A 20,465-nucleotide genomic window follows, 5' to 3' on the forward strand; every position below is an offset into this window, starting at 1 on the left:
AGAAAAATATTCCAATAACAAAAACATTTGACTCGATCCACGAACGGTCTATCTATATATCAGATAATTCTGCCAAATCCAAAATTTTTTTCCCCTCAGACGCTGGATGGAATAGATTAATAGAATTTACTTCCCAAAATTTTCCCTTCAAACAAACCAAATCGATCGATCGATCGATCGATCGAACACGAAACGAAATAGAAAAATAAAAAAGTATCCAGTTTATTAATAATAGAAACGATACTTCGAGAAAGAGGGAAAAAGAGAGAGAGAGAGAGAGAGGACGGTTGCAGGAGATAAACGGTTGGAAAGAGTTGGCCGGTTTTATCTGCAAAGGCCGGCATCCGCCGGATCAGCTTCCGGATACCGAAACCGCCCACACTTTCCTTCTCCGCTTGGTCCAACTTCCAAGAACGGAAGCTCGACCAGACAGGGACAGATTTCGACAATTTTCCCCGACTTTTTTCTCTTTCCCTTTTTTCGAACTCGAACTATCGACGACACTTTCTTTCTTTCCAAATTTCTTTCCCCCCCTCGAAACGAGACGGAAGAGGGGAAAAACACTTGATCGTAGACACACACACACACACACACACACACACACGCTCATTCTAGCCGGATCGAAGACCAGCCGGCACAGCTTGATTCGATTTCGAGAGATTAGGCAAAATCGCGTTGGATTACCGAGTCACCAAGACGGAGGGGAAACCTTAGGATCGAAGTCTTGGCCGTGCCACCACCTCATCTACATACCTCTCCTCCTCTTCCCGGATGTGGGACGCGAGTTGGATTACGAATTTTTCTCTTCTACTCTTCTTTCCACACACACACACACACAGACAGACAGACAGACAGAGAAAGAGGGGAGGGGGAGAGAGAGGGAGAGGGAGAGAGAGAGAGAGAGAGAGAGAGAGAGAGAGAGAGAGAGAGAGAGAGAGAGAGAGAGAGAGAGAATTCAATTCTTTCCTCTCCCCCCTCCCCCCATTTTCTATTGCTATTATATAATTAATTATTGTTATATTATATAAATTGCTATTAGGTGGAAAATTATGGAGAGAGAGAGAGAGAGAAAGAGAGCTCAATTCTTTTCTCCTACCCCTCCACCCCCCATTTTCCATTACTATTATATTATTATAATTATATAAATTACTATCATGTATTAAATGGAAAATTTTGGGGGGAAAGGGAGAGAGAAAGAGTTCAATTTTTTCCTCTCTCCCCCCCCCCCCATTTTCTATTGCTATTATATAATTAATTATTGTTATATTATATAAATTACCATTATATATTAAGTGGAAAATTTTGGAGAGAGAGAGAGAGAGAGAGCTCAATTCTTTTCTCCTACCCCCCCCCACCCCTCATTTTCCATTACTATTATATTATTATAATTATACAATTAATTATTGTTATAATTATATAAATTACTATCATGTATTAAATGGAAAATTTTGGGGGGAAAGGGAGAGAGAAAGAGTTCAATTTTTTCCTCTCCTCTCCCCCCCCCCCATTATATATTAAGTGGAAAATTTTAGAGGGAGAGAGAGAGAGAGTTCAATTTTTTTCTCCCCCCATTTTCCATTACTATTATATTATTATAATTATACAATTAATTATTATTATAATTATATAAATTACTATCATGTATTAAATGGAAAATTTTGGGGGGAAAGAGAGAGAGAAAGAGTTCAATTTTTTCCTCCCATTATTACTATTATATAATTAATTATTATTATATTATATAAATTACTATTATACATTAAATGGAAAATTTTGGAGGGAGGAGAGAGAGAGAGTTCAATCCCTCTCCCTCCCCGCCCCTCCCCCCGCCTCCTCCTCCATTTTCTATTACTATTGGAAAATGGAAAATTTCGCTTCGAGGCTTCGTTTCCTCGAGGAGAAAATTTCGTTGGCCGAGAATTGGTCGAAAAATTTGATTTTTCTCTTCTCTCTCTCTCTCTCTCTCTCTCTCTCTCTCTCTCTCTCTCTCTCTCTCTCTCTCCCTCTAAAATTTTCCACTTAATAGCAATTTATATAATAATATAATAATGATTAATTATATAATAGTAATAGAAAATGGGGGGGGGAAGGGGAGAGGAAAAAATTGAATTCTCTCTCTCTCTCTCTCTCTCTCTCTCTCTCTCTCTCTCTCTCTCTCTCTCTCTCTCTCTCTCTCTCTCTCTCTCTCTCTCTCTCTCTCTCTCTCTCTCTCTCTCTGTCTCAATGGAAATCGGATGTGCGGAGTGATGGAAGAGGTCGGCCGGGCTCGGGGGATACGATACGATCTGCGTGGAAAGAGTGGTGGAAGATTTTTCGTTCCCCCTTGCGGAACGCTTGCGCGCGCATTTAAAAGGAGAGCCATCCCCATTATCGCCGTGTCGGGCGGGTGATCACCGGGTGTCGAAAAATATGTTTCCAACTTTTTATCTTGTATCTGAGCGCCGCCGACTTGGCAACGGCCGCGCGAGTTAATTTATCGAGGGGGGGAGGAGGAGGAGGAGGAGGAGGAGGGGAGACTTGACTTCGATTCGGTCGAATTATTCTCCGCGAAAATGATCGCCCTGCGATCCTCGAAAAGTTAAAAGTTAAAAGTTAAAATTGTTTCGCCGTGCGTGACAATGCGGGAAAGAAAAGAAGAAAAATCGAATCGAAACAATTCGATTGTCGTTGATAATTTTAATATCAATCGAAATACGGACGACCACCATCGATGAAACTCACTAGAAACTCGTGCGCTTGCGCGAAAGAAGGCTATGGTTACTTTCCATTCGTGGCTTATACGGAATTATTATTGTTTTTATTATTATTATTATTATTATTATTATTATTATTGTTTTTATTTCGTCGTTTTAAAATTCTCTTCTCGATTTCGAAATTCGTCGAGAGTTTTTAAAAAGAGGGAGAGAGAGAGAGAGGGAGAGAGAGAGAGAGAGAATAAAATATAAATAAAATTTCGAAAATTCGGCGCGATTGAAAATTGTAATAAATCGAACGAGAAGAAGGTGGTGGCGAGTTTTGGTTTGGAAAAATCTGTGGGAGAAAAAAGAGAGAGAGAGAGAGAGAGGGAAAAAGTGTTTGTATTTTCTTCAAGGGGTTGTCTTTGGGGATGAATCTTATCTCGTGGCGAGAACTGTCAAAGACGAACCGCCCCGACGCTTCCTGCCGCGTTTCCTTCGCACTGTGAACGGGGAGATAACCGGAAGCCCGATAGGGGTCTGCACCAGAAATGAGAAATGTCTTTGCGGCCGCAGAGATTAAAGATTTTGCGGATGAGTTGCGGTTGACACTTTTTCTCCCCTCCCTCCTCCTCTTTCTTTATCAAAACCATTCCTTTCGCGCCGGTTATATCGTTAAGTATCATCGAGTAAGTTTCCCTACGTTCGTCCTCGATCGTTTTTTCAACGAATTATAATTCACAGGTTAATAAATTTCTCTCGAAAATTTTGTCGCATGGAATATCGTTTCGTTTCTCGAAATTCTCGCGTTCGATCATTTTTTAAGGAATGATAATTTCGGGATTAATCGATTTCTGACGATCTTTCGAAAATTTTTTAATATTATTGCATGGAATATCGATCGTTTCTTTAAATTCATCATTTTCTAACGAATAATAATTTCGAGATTAATCGATTTCGATTAATTCTCGTCTTCGATCATTTTCTAACGAATAATAATTTTCAGATTAATCGATTTCTGACGATCTTTCGAAAATTTTGCATCATTGTCGCATGGAATATCGATCGTTTCTTTAAATTCATCCTCGATCATTTTCTAACGAATAATAATTTCGAGATTAATCGATTTCTGACGATCTTTCGAAAATTTTTTAATATTATTGCATAGAATATCGATCGTTTCTTTAAATTCATCCTCGATCATTTTCTAACGAATAATAATTTCGAGATTAATCGATTTCTGACGATCTTTATATTATTATCGTATGGAATATCGATCGTTTTTCTAAATCCTCGTGTTCGATCATTTTTTAAGGAATGATAATTTCGGGATTAATCGATTTCTGACGATCTTTCGAAAATTTTTTAATATCATTGCATAGAATATCGATCGTTTCTTTAAATTCATCCTCGATCATTTTCTAAGGAATAATAATTTTGAGATTAATCGATTTCGATTAATTTTTGTTTTCGATCATTTTCCAACGAATAACAATTTCGAGATTAATCGATTTCTAACGATCTTTATACTATTATCGTATGGAATATCGATCGTTTCTCTAAATCCTCGTGTTCGATCATTTTCCAACGAATAATAATTTTCAGATTAATCGATTTCTGACGATCTTTCGAAAATTTTTTAGTATTTAGTAATATTATTGCATAGAATATCGATCGTTTCTTTAAATTCATCCTCGTTTTCGATCATTTTCGAATAATAATTCCGAGATTAATCGATTTCTGACCATTTTTGGAAAATTTTCTATCGTTATCGCATCGAACATTTTTTTAAATCCTCGTTTTCGATCGATTATTCTCGAATAATAATCCCCAGATTAATCGATTTCTGACCATCTTTCGAAAATTTTGCATCGTCTCTCCATGCAATATCAATCACTTCTTTAAATTCGTTCTCGATCGATTTTCCAACGAACAATAACTCCGATTTCTAATCATCTTTCAAAAACTTTCCAACTTCATTATCCCATACAATATCGATCGTTTCACCAAATTCATCCTCGTTCTCCATCATTTTCCAACCAATATTACATAATAATTCCTCGCGAAAACTTTCACGAACCATTTACATCACAAACCCCCAATATACACAGATTGGAACAAATTTCCACGCGAGGCAAATCTTCCAAAATATGCGTCACCAAAATACACATATCCTACGAGTTGCCGCTATCCTACCACCATCGTTGATCGACTTACTTACGGCTGATATTAAATCATAAACCGGGCGCGCCGTATTGTATCAATGGTGGCCGATGGCTAAGGTGCTAAGTCTGCCTGTAAGATGGCCAACAAAGGATTTACCCCGGCTACGGTGGCCACGATATTAGGTATTAATGGCCTAAACTTCCATCTAATACGGTGGCCATAGAGGGGGTCTGGGTTGCATAAGACAGGTCGGGGAGGGGGTTGCTCTGCCGGCCAGTGGCCACCTTAATCCAGGGACGTATAGTTTTCATTAAGGTGCCCTGCGCGTACTGTGGGGGGATCAGCTGGTTCTCGAGGTAGGCTTCCACTCCGCAGATTTGACCACGGACAGACCGTATTATGCGGTCTGTTTATTAGCAAACCTTCCTTCCTTCCTGCGGATCTCGTTCGTGACGAGATTCGAACACGTCGTCTCGTTTCCCTCGATCGAATTCGTCGTTTGGACTTTTGAAAATCGAATCTGATCTTGCGTTGCGTTCGATTCAAAGGAAGATGCATCGAGGGAGAAAATATAGGTATATTGTGGAATGTTATTACGAGGCAATTACGAGGTAATTTGGAATATGATTAAATCGTTATAAAATAGTGTTAATTGTAAAATATCGATAAAATACCGAAAAAATATATTGCCACCATAAAAAACTATAGAATGTACTATAAAATATCATAGAATATAAAATATTGTTATCGAGAAATGTTGCGCATTTATAAAAGATCATAAAAAAGTATTATAAAGTATCGACTAGGTGAAATACCGTTGCCAAAAAATATTACCACCACAGAAAGAAACCGTACCGGGCACTATAAAATACTACTAGTATAAAAACTATACTATAAATATATAAAATGTAAAATAGTGTCATCAAAAAATATTGCCTATAAAAAAAAAAAAATCAGGGTGAATTATAGAACGTTTATTATAAAATATCAATACTATAAGGATACCATCACCATTATAAAATACTATTACTCTTTGTGACAAATAATATTAAGGAAACCATATTACAAAATATCGATACAAGATAAAATACTGTTATCAAAAAGTACTGCCGCTATAAAAAAAAAAACCATAGAACGTACTAATAAAGTATGTCGATGACCACGAAATATCAGTATAAAATATTGTTACCAAAAAATATTGCCTATAAAAAAAACTGGAATGAATCACAGAACGCATTAAAATAGGATACTATCAAAGAATCACCATTATAAAATACTATTGCCAAAGAATCGCCACTATAAAATACCGTTACCAAGAAATATTGCCAGTATAAAAAAAAAACTACTATACCACGTACTATAAATATATCATAGAATACCATCAAAAATTCGCCGCTGTTACCAAAAAATATTGCAACTATAATGTTATATAAATACATATTGTAAAATGTCATAGGATACCAACAAAAAAATCGCCACTATAAAATACTATCGAAAAATAATGCCATTATAAAACCATAGTATAGTACTATAACTATAAATTATCAGTACCAAAGAATCGCCACTATAAAATACTATTGCCAAAAAATATTATCATTATAAAAAAAAACCATAATACAATGTACTATAAAATACCATCAAAGAATCGCCACTATAAAATATCGTTGCCAAGAAATATTGCCAGTATAAAAAAAAACTACTATACCACGTACTATAAAATATCATAGAATACCATCAAAAAGTATTGCCATTATAAAACCATACCACCAAAGAATCGCCACTATAAAATATCGTTGCCAAGAAATATTGCCACTATAAAAAAAACTATTATACCACGTACTATAAAATATCATAGAATACCATCAAAAAGTATTGCCATTATAAAACCATACTACTAAAGAATCGCCACTATAAAATACCGTTACCAAGAAATATTGCCACTATAAAAAAAAACTACTATACCACGTACTATAAATATATCATAGAATACCATCAAAAATTCGCCGCTGTTACCAAAAAATATTGCAAACTATAATGTTATATAAATACATATTGTAAAATGTCATAGGATACCAACAAAAAAATCGCCACTATAAAATACCATATATAAAATACTATCGAAAAATGTTGCCATTATAAAACTATAGTATAGTACTATAACTATAAATTATCAGTACCAAAGAATCGCCACTATAAAATACTATTGCCAAAAAATATTATCATTATAAAAAAAACCATAATTCAGTGTACTATAAAATACCATCAAAGAATCGCCACTATAAAATATCGTTACCAAGAAATATTGCCAATATAAAAAAAAACTACTATACCATGTACTATAAATATATCATAGAATACCATCAAAAATTCGCCGCTGTTACCAAAAAATATTGCAACTATAATGTTATATAAATACATATTGTAAAATGTCGTAGGATACCAACAAAAAAATCGCCACTATAAAATATCATATATAAAATACTATCGAAAAATATTGCCATTATAAAACCATAGTATAGAACTATAACTATAAATTATCAGTACCAAAGAATCGCCACTATAATATACCATTGCAAAATATATAAAATATACAAAATACTATTATAAAATATCAATAGGATACAAGCAAAGAATCGCCATTATTAAATATTATTGCCAAAAGATATTAATACCAAATTCTATAAAAAAAAAAAAAAACTAAACTACAGAATGTACTATTATAAAATATCTATAGGATACTATCAAAGAATCACCATTATAAAATGCTATTGCCAAAAAATATTATCATTATAAAAAAAACCATAATACAGTGTACTATAAAATACCATCAAAGAATCGCCACTATAAAATATCGTTACCAAGAAATATTGCCACTATAAAAAAAAACTACTATACCACGTACTATAAATATATCATAGAATACCATAAAAAATTCGCCGTTACTAAAAAAGTGTTACTAAAAAATATTGCAACTATAATGTTATATAAATACATATTGTAAAATATCATAGGATACCAACAAAAAAATCGCCAGTATAAAATACTATCAAAAAGTATTGCCATTATAAAACCATAGTATATTACTATAACTATAAATTATCAGTACCAAAGAATCGCCACTATAAAATACCATTATAATACAGTGTACTATAAAACACCATCAAAGAATCGCCACTATAAAATATCGTTGCCAAGAAATATTGCCACTACAAAAAAAAACTACTATACCACGTACTATAAAATATCATAGAATACCATCAAAAAGTATTGCCGTTATAAAACCATACCACCAAAGAATCGCCACTATAAAATATCGTTGCCAAGAAATATTGCCACTATAAAAAAAAACTACTATACCACGTACTATAAAATATCATAGAATACTATCAAAAATTCGCCGCTATAAAATACTATCAAAAAGTATTGCCATTATAAAACCATACATTACAATACTATAACTATAAAGTTTATCAAAGAATCGCCACTATAAAATACCATTATAATACAGTGTACTATAAAATACCACCAAAGAATCGCCACTATAAAATATCGTTGCCAAGAAATATTGCCACTACAAAAAAAAACTACTATACCACGTACTATAAAATATCATAGAATACCATCAAAAAGTATTGCCGTTATAAAACCATACCACCAAAGAATCGCCACTATAAAATATCGTTGCCAAGAAATATTGCCACTATAAAAAAAACTACTATACCACGTACTATAAAATATCATAGAATACCATCAAAAATTCGCCGCTATAAAATACTATCAAAAAGTATTGCCATTATAAAACCATACATTACAATACTATAACTATAAAGTTTATCAAAGAATCGCCACTATAAAATACTATTGCCAAAAAATATTACCTATGAAAAAACTAAAGTACAGAATGTATTACTATAAGATAGTAGGATACAAAGAATCTCCACTATAATATACCATTGCCAAAAAATATTAATACCAAAGAATCTCGAATATCTCCATTTCTCTCCCTCTCTCTCTCTCTACAAAAATATCCTCGCATATCAATCATCTCGTTATTGAAACGAGACTAAAAATACGAAGCTAAATATAAAACAATCTCCAATAATCATTCTTCCATTTCCTACCAGAGAAACCAGAGAGGGGAATCAACCGAACGAAAACGATAAAACTTTCGACGAGTGCAGTTCCGGGATGACGGAAGTGGGAACAGAGGCGCTCTCGTTTCTATTATCGTTCCTCCTCTTCTTCTTCTTCTTCTGTTCAACGCTTCGATCGCTTCTCCCATCTCGATTAACAATTATCAACAATTCCTCCACCACAAATTCTCCATCCACTGTTGGAGATCCGCGAGTCTCCTTTCTCCTTCCTTCTCCTTCTTTCGCATCATCCCACCCACCCTCCCCCCCTCTTCCTCCTCCCCGTTCACCATTTCCGTTCTCGGTCTCGGTAGAAGTCTGGGATTACGACCTGAAGTGGGATAGACTCGTGGGACTTAAGTCAGGGTTACACAAGGATCGCAGCTATTGTGCCATCACCCGGCTCTTATTGTCTCGGGATAGACGAGTGGATCTGCATATGCTTAGCACGAGAGTTAGAGACTTCTCTCTTGCAGCGATCTTCCACGAATCATCTGGACGAAACCCCCTCGAATTCAAATCCGCGAGCCCATTGTCGGGTTCCATTGTGGTTATACGGCGGCGGCTTGATTGTTCCATTTCGAGGATTGCAAAACTTTCCTCCTTTCCTCCCTGATCAGCGTCGAACGAAAAATTATTGCCCCGAATAATAATAATAATAATAATAATAACAACAATAATAATAATAATCGTTCGAGAGATAAAGAAATACGATGGAAGATAAATAATCGAGAATAACCCTTCCCCCTGTTTCAGGGAAAAATCTTCCGGTGCACTGCGTGGTCGAGACCATACACAACATCGTCGAGACGCACGTGAGCAACGCTCGTGAGAATTGGCGCAGGCCTCAGGTGGAGACCGACTCCTACGTGATCATTCCGGTGGCTATGCCTTTCCAGGTAAAAAAAAGAAGAGAAAAAAAAAAAAATACAAGGGAAACTTCCTTCCCACTCGAAGATATCGAATAAATAATAAAAAATAATCGGATGGATCACCAGGATCTGGTGGGCGAGGCTCTGGTGCGGCTCGGTTACTCGAGCGACTTGATACCGAGCGCGAGGGGCAGCATCGTGATAAGGAATTGGAAACCGTTGCCGATGGAGAAGGTGGCGGACGGCCCCCTGTTGACGGTGGGCGACATACTGGCCGAGTTGACGTCGGTCGCCACCCTCAAGATCCAGGTGTACAGGTCGAGGCCGCCGCCCCCGAGCCCTGCCGCCGAGGTCAGGAACAAATTGTTGAGGCTGTTGTTGCTGCACAGCCACGCGCTCCTCGTCTCGGCCGGTTGCCCCCTCGACGAGGTGAGCATTCACGATTTTTATTGTTGTACAGTTGACGAGGACGAGGAGGAGGAAGGGACTGCTCTGGTCTGGACGAGGGCAAGGGGAGGGGGATGTAAGGCCGCTTAAAAATGTATAAAATGTAAATCTAACCCGTGGTAGAGTGCTTGTCGTCGGGTTGGTTTAATCTCATTAAGAAGTCCCCTCCCCTGACTTGGGTACCCCTTGTTTCCTCCTCCTCCTTCTTCTCGAGAGAGAATAGAGTAATCTCGAGAAGAGCGAGAGAGAGAAAGAGATTCTCCACCTCGGAGATCCGATCCGACGTTGATCCGCCGTTTTAAATAAATGTTTTCTCGACCACTGTTTCCCAAATCCTGCTTTCCGGCATCCGAAAACACTTTCGGTTAATTAAACTCGGTTTCATCGTTCGGATCGTGTCCGCGTTTCGAAAAGGAACGGTGGCTTTTTTGTTTTTCTTTTTTCTTTTTTGTTTTATTTCGCGAGGAAGAAGAGGAGAAAATAATTTATCACCGTCTATGGGATACGCGAGAAAAAATTCTTAGTTAGTTTTCATATATTTTCTTTTTTTTTTTTTTTTTTTTTTGAAGGAAACATTCTTGGTTTTGAAATTGGATATATTCAAATACAATTTTCACTTAAAAAAAGTAAAAAGTAAATAAAATTGGACACACGCGATTCAGATACACTTATGCGAGAATTCACACGCAAGAAAAAATTCATAATTAATTTCCAAGCAAATAAGTCTTTCTTTTTCTTGAAGAAAACACATATAGAAAAAAATTCCCAATTGATTTCCAAGTAAAATTGGACAGCACGCAATTCAAATACAATTTCATAATTAATCCGCGATTCGAGTAAACGTTTCGAGCCACTACCAAAACACTGGGTTGATTAAACTAAACAGGCTGACACAGTGATCCAAGCAAATGCAACGATACAATAGAAATACATTCATACATACAATGAGAAAAGAGAGATTCCTAATTAATTTTATTCTTTGTTCGAAAAAAATAAAAGAAAAAGAGCAGATAATCCAAAGGTTTATTCGCCCCGTCTCGAAATTTCTAAGCTATGAAAGTCTTGCACGATTTCCATAGTCGATGCCCTTTTCCCCGGGAACGAAGATCTCATAGCATGTGATAGGATTACCCTTTACTCAACCAAATTCGCAGCCTTCATCAAAAGCCCCCTCGATATCGGAAGAAGGAGAAGGGTGTACGCCACCCCCTTTGGGCGGGCATTATCTAAGTGCACTCTCTTTGAAGATCCTGCTACACTCGCCCATCCTCGAACTTTAATGCCGCTCGCGGTGGTCTATGATTACCAATTTTCCCTGACAGACGTTTCCTACTCGAGTTTCGGCCCGTCGGCTAATGGCGGACTGCTGCGATGGAGAATCGCCGACTGCTGCGCTCTCTGTCTAAGAGCGAGAGACTTAATCTGGCCGAGTAATCGTGCAAACGATGAATTCGCTCGATCAATTTTCCTTCCCAATTTTCACGTGACGTTTCGTTGCATCATTTTTGTTGCCCGAGTTGCTCAATTGCGAGTGGAAATAAGGAAATTCGTTGCTACGTTGGAATAGCTTTTTGCGACGTTTGGTATGAATTTGGTCATGAATTTTTGATTCGTTGATGATGTTGGCAATAATTGAACTCAATTTGAATTGTGAAAGTTTAAATGTGGAAAAATTTATGTAGAATGCCGATTTTTATGATTCGTTGCCTCTCTCGTTTGATATTATATCTGATTCTTGAACAATAATTAAATCTTTATTTGAATCGCAAGTCTTGATTATGAAAGTTTAAGTATATAGAAGAATTTATAGAAAACACATTAAAAAAAAAAAAGAAAAAAAGTATAATTCCAATTAACTGATTAAGCCTCGATGAATTTTTTTTAATTTAGATGCATAGAATTATCTTTTATGATTTGATTTGATGTTGTTCTATTGTTAAACATTCTTCACTACAAGATTATGAAAATTTATGCACAGTAAGAATGTAAGAGGATATGTATAAAGTACATATAATGATACTTTAAGGATAAAGTAGATTTTTATTTTTATTTTCCACACAATTTATTTATCATTATCAAAAAAGAGGAAGCTATATCTAACAGATATTCCAGCAATTAGAATTGGTATATCAACCTTTTATTTAATATCCTCATCTGTTTCCACGCCGATAAACTAACTAAACGACACCCTTATCAAGAAACAAAGAAACGATACTTATCAACAGCTTTTACATTGATGTATAAAAAAAATTACTATGTGATTAATCATGATAATCACAATATATACATAGAAGACAATTTAATGGATATCGTCAGAATCTCGCAAGAAACTCTTGAACATCTTTCTCTACTTTTCCTGATGGTCTTTCTTTTTCGTCTCCTACCTTGATTCCAACTTTTAGCCCATGTATTACGAAAAACGTCGTCAAAAATACGATGATTCCATTCGAGAATATTTGATCAGCTCTCGAGATGCCGATTGATTTACTGCTACCCCGTGGATGATCAGCTGACGCTACTGCGTCACATGGAAATAATAAATAGGCGTAAATCAGGCCTCGAATTACAGCTCGATGTGTCGCACAGATAAGCTGATTGGCCCGTTTTTATTAGTTAAACTTACGTCGTTTTTTTTCATCATGAAATTTTTATGCCAATATTTTCAGCATTGATCAAACAACGGAAGATCAAAATTTCCTCGATTCACGTGTTTTCCTCTGTTAAAATAAATGGACAATTATTTTCAAAATTAAGAAAAAGAAAAGTTTCATCTTATGAAATCAATATCTATATTCAAGTCTCATTATTAAATTATATATCCACAACCTATCTCTTCCCTATAATTTTAAATAAATAAAAAAATTCGTTCTCCATCATCCTTTCCCGTCGTAAAAAATAAAAAAACGACAAAATTTTCTCGGTTACCTGATAATTTTCCTCCTCTCCTTCGACGGTGTTTACATGTTTATCAACCGATTTCTGAAATCTGAAAGCCCTGTCAACCGTGCTTCTCGTCGTCGGCTTACTACCTGAGTGATTAAGTGCCGGGCTGTAAAATTCGTTGTGGATGAGAATTCTAGCTAAAAAGGTGACAGCCTGTGTGTGGATAATAATAATTGTTTCTGCGCCGTATCTGGCGCTACCAAGGTGTCATGGATACGGGCACGGATTACCGCGTTATTAAAGTGGCGTCGAGCACCTTGATCCTCGCGGGCGGAGATATTTGTTCTTACATAAATCATTGTCCAGATAACGAACGCGTTTGACAAACCTCGTACTACTTCCTACGAACCTAAAACTTTTCCATAATCTGCTCTCCTTAATTCCATAGCGATGCGTGCAATCATATCTTGTCAACGATGATATCTTGATACTCGTATTATTACTCGATATAGAAACACGGATATCGTTAAGGGTGATCATTTATATTCGTGCAAAAAAAGTTTATCGAATAAAAAATCTGGAACATGATGAAAATGATGAATAAAAAATTTCTTCGAAATATATAATAAGATTTGAGGTTATCTTTGTATTCGCCACTTTCACTTACATTTTTATACACTCGTGATAAATCCATCACTCGAATTTAACTCTTTTGAAAAGAGTCTTCTACGTAACGTATCTAAAAAGAGGATAAATAGAAGAAATAATCCTAAGCTAAATGATATCTAATATAGATAAGACCTCGTTGTAATACACAGTACACCGGTACAGAGGAACTAACCATTAGACAAAGTGTAAAGTAAAGTAAAGTATCTTGCAAAATCCTTTCAAATTATCAAACTCTCTAAAAGATCAAAAATCCAAAGTTCTTCTTCTTTTTTCTCCAAAGTTCAATTCATCGTTTTGATTCGCAGATGACACTATTATCTCTATGCAGAGGCGGGAACGATTTATCGGAAGAAACTAAACGAAACTTCGAGTCATGGTTGCAACAGCAACAATTGGGTCTAGGTTTGAACCCAATGGTGCCAACCTCGAATCATCACCACACGCAGAGCCCTCAGCCGGATGGTGGCGGTACCATAGGATCTGCGGGTGGCACGATCGGCCCTCCACATCCTGCTCTTCTTCAGTACTCGCATAAAACTAGGATGAGAACGAGTTTCGATCCTGAGCTGGAACTACCGCGTCTTCAGCGATGGTTCGGTGAGAATCAACACCCGTCGCGTCAACAGATTCAACACTACGTCTCGGAATTGAATGCCCTAGAATCTCGGCGAGGCAGGAAGCCGTTGGACGTAAATAACGTAGTCTACTGGTTCAAGAATGCAAGAGCCGCCCAGAAAAGGGCTGAAAACAGAGGTGTTAATGGTTACAGTCCTCCTGGGCTCAGCCCGAGAGGTGCCAGTATTGTCAGCGAAGATTGTACCGACGAGGAAGAGGATTCGAGGAATCAGGTGTGTATTAGATTTATTAAAAATATCATTACGAATGTTGTTTCTCGTCAATTTAAAATCTGGTTATCAAATCTAGTTATCCTAGTCAGTAACATTTATAGCGCGGTAATTCAAAATTTGAAATTTGAACAATTATAATTTATTATAATTATAATCTATTGTAAAGCAAAAATAAATTGCTAATTATTATAATTAATTGTATTTCAACGAATTAGAGTGTCTTTTATAAATTTCAATAGAACACGACCTGCCTAATTCGTGTTAAAAATTTAAATATTGGTAATTTTAATATCAATGATAAATATTAATTGTAACCTTGTTTTTCAATGGACAGAATTATATCGAATTAGTTAGAAATCGACACGATCAAACATTATTGAAAACAACTGTCACTAATCAAATTATCTTTATAATACGTAATCGTATTATGTTATGCATAATTATTTTTCAGTCGACATCACCGTCTCCCTGTCCACCTGGAAGCCCACCAGTCGGCCCATTGTCGCTCACAACCAGACCGGAGGATCAACAACCTCCACCTTCGACACCATCCTCGGTAAAACAAGAGGATGCAAGGGTATCTTCTGGTTCTGAGGACGACGAGACGAGGCCGACCGGTCCTCTACCGCCTGGATTTTCTCTGGTGCCCAGTTCTATGTTCGGCCATGGGATAATGTACATGTCACCTTATCTGCCGCCTCGTGGGCCAGCTGGTTGTTCGACCAGCATGTTGGACGAAAGGAGGAAAAGGAACCGGACGTTCATCGATCCCGTGACGGAAGTGCCCAGACTCGAAGCTTGGTTCACTCACAATACTCATCCCAGCCATGCGGTAAGTTGTTGCGTGCGACGTTATTTTAATTATCGACACGTTAATTTGTCGCGTTTAATATTGATCCAGTAACCTCGAATGCTTGAAAGCAATGGTGTAGCAATTAATTTCGATCTTTAAATTTTTGAAACCGTCCATTTCGTGTAAATATAATCTATAAATTTTGATTATGATCATAATTCAATTTGTGTGATATAACAATTTTTAGCATAAATCGTAACAATCTCGTGCAAGACGTGCAAAGATAGGTTAGGTTAGGTTCGTAACCGAACAAAAAAGATAATTAGTAGAAATTCAAATAATTTTAATATAAATAAATGGTACGTATACATTCAAGTATCTAAATAGAAATTTATCTATGAATTGTGAATAGGTATTTGATTCTTTTAATAATTGCAATGAAATAAATATAAAGTTTTTTTGATAGATTTTGGTGTTACGATCGAAATTTATTTGTATAAGAATTTTTAGCATAAATCATAACAATCTCGTGCAAGACGTGCATTAAAATTAGGTTAGGTTAAGTTCGTAACCGAATAAAAAAGATAATTTTATCATTCTCTTTTCCTTCATCTGTCGATACGATTTTACAATACTCGATTCTGATTCGCAGCTGATACTGAAATACACGGAGGAATTGAACAGGATGCCGTATCGGCAGAAGTTTCCCCGACTGGAGCCGAAGAACGTGCAATTTTGGTTCAAGAATCGGCGGGCCAAGTGCAAACGTTTGAAAATGGCATTGTTCGAGGGTGAATCGCCCCAACCGCACCCGTATCACGCGGACTAGCTCTCGTCTCTTCGTATAACGTAAAAAGTAGGAGCAACCGAGATGTCGCGAGATGGCATTATCATTTATAATACCGGAGGATGAAGGAGGTGGAGTAAGAAGGAAAAAAATAAAATAAATAAATAAACAAAAACCATCGTTAATCAACCTGTTATTTCTTTAATATCGTTGAACCGCGACCATATTCGCCACGGTCGCCACTTTTGTTGTAATTAATTCGCGTAATAATTAATATAATATGGACCTTAATAAGTGTACATATGAGAATATTGTCGAATAAAAAGGTATACGTCACGATTCACAGCATGGTCATTATCCTTCTTGAATATATATTATTACACATTTGTCTGTACACGTTCCTTTTTTGTAAACACAATATTTTTTCTTCCTTCCATTTGTTACCATTGTTTTAAGGAACAAGCTAATAAAGAAAATTTGCAAGTAAATAACCTATGACGAGGTATTATTATTCTCATTAATAGAACATATCCTTTATTTATTTTTTCCTTATGTATATAAAAATTTATTTTCCATGAATACATCAACGTTATCTTTCACATCAAAAAGAAAAATTTTGGCATAATATTGAAAAAAGAAAAATACACTTACTTTTATAGTTCAAGTATCAAGTATTTCCACATTTAAATTATCATAAAATGCGATTCTCCTTTCAAAGAAACAAAACCTCATCCTCCTTCCAGCGATCAAATCCCACCCTCGTCTTTATCCAAATTATTATTCCAAACTTGGAGAATTTCATCGTCACCGCGGAAAAATCGAAAATTGTGATGTTACGCATCACAAATTTTCGACAACAAGTACTACGAGAACGAACGTAGGAGGAAGGTTAGGCGAAGGCGCGTCGACAGGGAGATCACCGAGGTCGAAGTCAGGACGGATTTAATGAGGATAGGCGGATTTGTCCAATTAAAATGTCTTGTAAAGATCCACGGCTCGAGGTCGATCCTCGTTCATTCGCAAAACATCGAAATTCGACATCGCGGCAACAACGCCCTCTTCTTATCCGCTATACCGTGTACACTCGACCCGTATATCCCTTTCGTTATTGAGATTCGTATTCTCAGATCCTTCTACAGACAGACGTTGTTAAGGGGATCCCTCTTTGAAAATTGGCCTTTTCTCTCTTTCTATATTTCTATATACCGGATAAATACACGTATATATTTATATTTTTCTTTCTGGAATTTTTCTCACTCGTTCAGAAAATTTGAAAATTTTTCTTTCGTTGACAAACAGAGCTTGAGATTAAGGAGTCGATGGTGGAGAGAAAAATAATGAAGATGCTTGATTCGAGAGGAACAAAATAGAGGAGATTCGGGAGAGAGGCGGGGACGAAAATATCGGACTGTTCGAACGGATAAGAGATGACGGTGGAGGGGGAAGAGGTGGAGGAGGAGGAGGGGAGAAGGAGAAGGGAGGGGGAACGTAAGAAGCGGCGGTAAGGGTGGAGGGCGGATGCCTTATGAAAATCTTAAAAGTCAGCAGCCCCGAGGATCATCTCTCTATCTGATCTCAATTTGTCAGCCGGCGAAGGAATAATTTAGGCCACACCCTCGATAGTAAATCGTTATAGGGTACCTCGTCGGCTCCTCGTCGTCTGAAACTATTCTGTTTCTTCTATTTCTTCGATCTCTGACCGATCGTGGAAGACATGATGGAATTAGAACATCAGATGTATCAAACTTTAAATTTATAATATAAAAAATAATCATTTCGCGAGTTTTCACTCTTTATTCGTCGTTGCCTTAGATTTAGATATATTTCTCGTGTTTTGTTCAATTATTCACGCAAAAATAAATTCAAAGAATCGTTCGTCATCTTGGATTCGACACTTTTTCTAATAACGAGAAAGTTTAATCCCAATGATATCTTTCACAATTATTATCGATAGAAATAATTTCCTGATATAGTACAAAATTATAGAGATATATTAGAAATTCACTATATTTTCTGATAGAAAAATTCTCAATATTCACATTCTCTTTTTTTCACATATAATTATCTTGGACTCGAGAAATTCGTATGTGCTTTTATAGAAAAATTTCGAAATCAGGTAGTATATAACAATAAATATCTCTAATAAATTTAATAGTATTTTTCATAATCACCATCGATACAAATCCTTTCTAATTTATCACAGATTTACAAAATTCACGTTTCCAATAGAAAATTTTCAAAATCACGCAATATACGTACAAATATTTCCAAATGATTCCATATCTTTCACATTCACATCGATACAAATCCATCTTAGTACAACTAGTAAATTTATATGTAAATACCTTCAACAAATTTAATTTTAACTACAGTTCTCTCAACAGTATCCTCCATATTATTTATTATCGACACGGATCCTCTTTAATATATCACAAACAATACACAGATATCTCAGACTCGACAATCTCACAAATTCATATAATAGAAAAATTTCAAAATCACGTACTATGCATAAATACTCTCCAACAAATTTAATAATATCCACGAAAATTACTATCGATACGAATCCTCTCTAACAAACCACAAAAATACTAAAAAGATATCTTAGATATCGCAAATTCATATAACAGAAAAAAATATAACAGAAGGAGATATTTAATTTCACCATCGCATTCTGATCGCACGGTATCCCGGATAATTATACAAATATCGTGTACAAATCCATCGATTGGTTTCGCATAGGATTCGCATAGGAGTATTAGGCCACACTTTTGCCACTTGATCGCATCCAACGATCTAGTCATCACGGCCAACATTATCTACGACGAAACGTCCGGCAGCTGCATGGAAACAGAATAGTTAGGCATATCCTAACCGCGGCTGATAGGAGAGCTCTCCCATTTTCTCCATCTCCCCCCACCCCCCGGTCTTGTTCTCCGTTATTATTCAGGAACTTTGCTGACAGCTCCCCGGATAGGAAGATAAGAACGTCCTCTGAATGCCGAAGCGCGCACAATGCTCCTTTAGGAACGGCGTGTACCCACGTCTCGCGCTTCTACTTTTCCTAGGAGGCACAATCGCGGCCGAGAATCGTACAGTTCAACCGTATAACTCGAGCTCGAAACCCCTCCATCGCCGAATCCTGTATTTTTCTTCTCCCCGCTTCCCCCCTTCCCTCCATCGATTGTTAACTTCGACTTATTTCGACTTCGAGAATCATCGTAAACAGCATGCGAAATCGCGATGCGAATTTTCAAGTGGAAATTTTCGAGCGACGCTTCACTTCCAAGATTTTTTTCTTGATTTTATAAAAAAAAAATAATTATATCATTATCGCTAGGCAGCGATAACAAAGAAATAGCGAAATTTCAATTAGAATCATTTAGAAGTTTCTTTTTTAAAACGAAATCCAAAAAAATAATCACCAGTTTACTATAATATTTTAACTGAATATAGATATTAAGAAAGAAATAATAAAATTGTATAATAATTTGAATAATTGACCATAATATTTTTTATCCGTTGAATATTAAAAAGGAAATGATGAAATTGTTGCGCAGAAAATCGTACAGCAATTTCTTCTCTTATCTTGAAACGAATTATTCCATTCCAACTTGCACGGATCATTAACCGCAACGAAAACAAACAAAAAATTATCGCGAAGAATAGTACGTTAAACCGTCACCTTGCGTTCGGGCAATGAAAACAAGGACGTAACGGTTGGGAGCCGCGTCCGTTTAAGACGAAGTCACAGCAAAACGCTTAAAGGGAGAATTCGAGAGTTGGCAAATTAGCCGCAGGATTGGCCTTATAATCCTTGGAGGAGGATCCCAGCTATTCTCTTTGACTCTCTTCCTCCTCCTCCTCCTCCTCCTCCCCTTTCCCCGCTTCCTTCCCGCTTTATCCCTCGTCCTTTTTCCCGATCCGCGGACCAAGCCCGCCCCCTCCTTCCCTCTTTTCTTATTCTTTAATCCCCTCCCCTCCCTCCTTCGACCTCATCAACCATAAGGCCATGGTAAAAATTATATGGGGGGAGGGCGAGAGATAACGGAGGAAGAGAGACGCGATTGAAAGTAATGAGGCCGAAGGAAGGAGGATCAGGGGCAGAGGGGAGGATGGAAGGCTCCTCGGTTAAATCCTGCCGGGGCAGGGGATAATTAATCCCGTTAATTTATCGCCACCTTCATATACCTCT

At 36.7% G+C, this 20,465-nt stretch overlaps 1 protein-coding gene and 1 long non-coding RNA gene across 3 annotated transcripts in view; one reads left to right on the top strand and one right to left on the bottom strand.

Moving 5' to 3' along the window:
- Positions 1-16,765, top strand: part of dve (SATB1_N and homeodomain domain-containing protein dve) — a 50,625-nt gene extending 33,860 nt beyond the window's left edge. Inside the window, exons 3-8 of one of the 2 annotated variants that reach the window (XM_012485309.3) lie at positions 9,728-9,870; positions 9,970-10,272; positions 14,148-14,439; positions 14,503-14,690; positions 15,142-15,522; positions 16,136-16,765. In XM_012485309.3, the coding sequence (XP_012340763.1) occupies positions 9,728-9,870; positions 9,970-10,272; positions 14,148-14,439; positions 14,503-14,690; positions 15,142-15,522; positions 16,136-16,312 (1,484 nt within the window). In that variant the 3' untranslated portion in view covers positions 16,313-16,765. Of the gene's footprint in view, positions 1-9,727; positions 9,871-9,969; positions 10,273-14,147; positions 14,691-15,141; positions 15,523-16,135 lie in introns of both variants that reach the window. The other variant, XM_012485307.3, reaches the window with a different exon arrangement.
- LOC147656163 (uncharacterized) lies at positions 12,308-13,007 on the bottom strand. Its single transcript, XR_015294938.1, has 2 exons — positions 12,914-13,007; positions 12,308-12,808 (listed from the first exon to the last, which is right to left on the bottom strand). It is a non-coding gene; the product is annotated as an uncharacterized LOC147656163 (long non-coding RNA).
- Positions 16,766-20,465: the final 3,700 nt, after the last annotated feature.

The sequence above is a fragment of the Apis florea genome, unplaced genomic scaffold (assembly GCF_048593485.1).
Source record: "Apis florea isolate Af1SG1 unplaced genomic scaffold, ASM4859348v1 contig_3802_pilon, whole genome shotgun sequence".
Taxonomy (NCBI): Eukaryota; Metazoa; Arthropoda; class Insecta; order Hymenoptera; family Apidae; genus Apis; species Apis florea.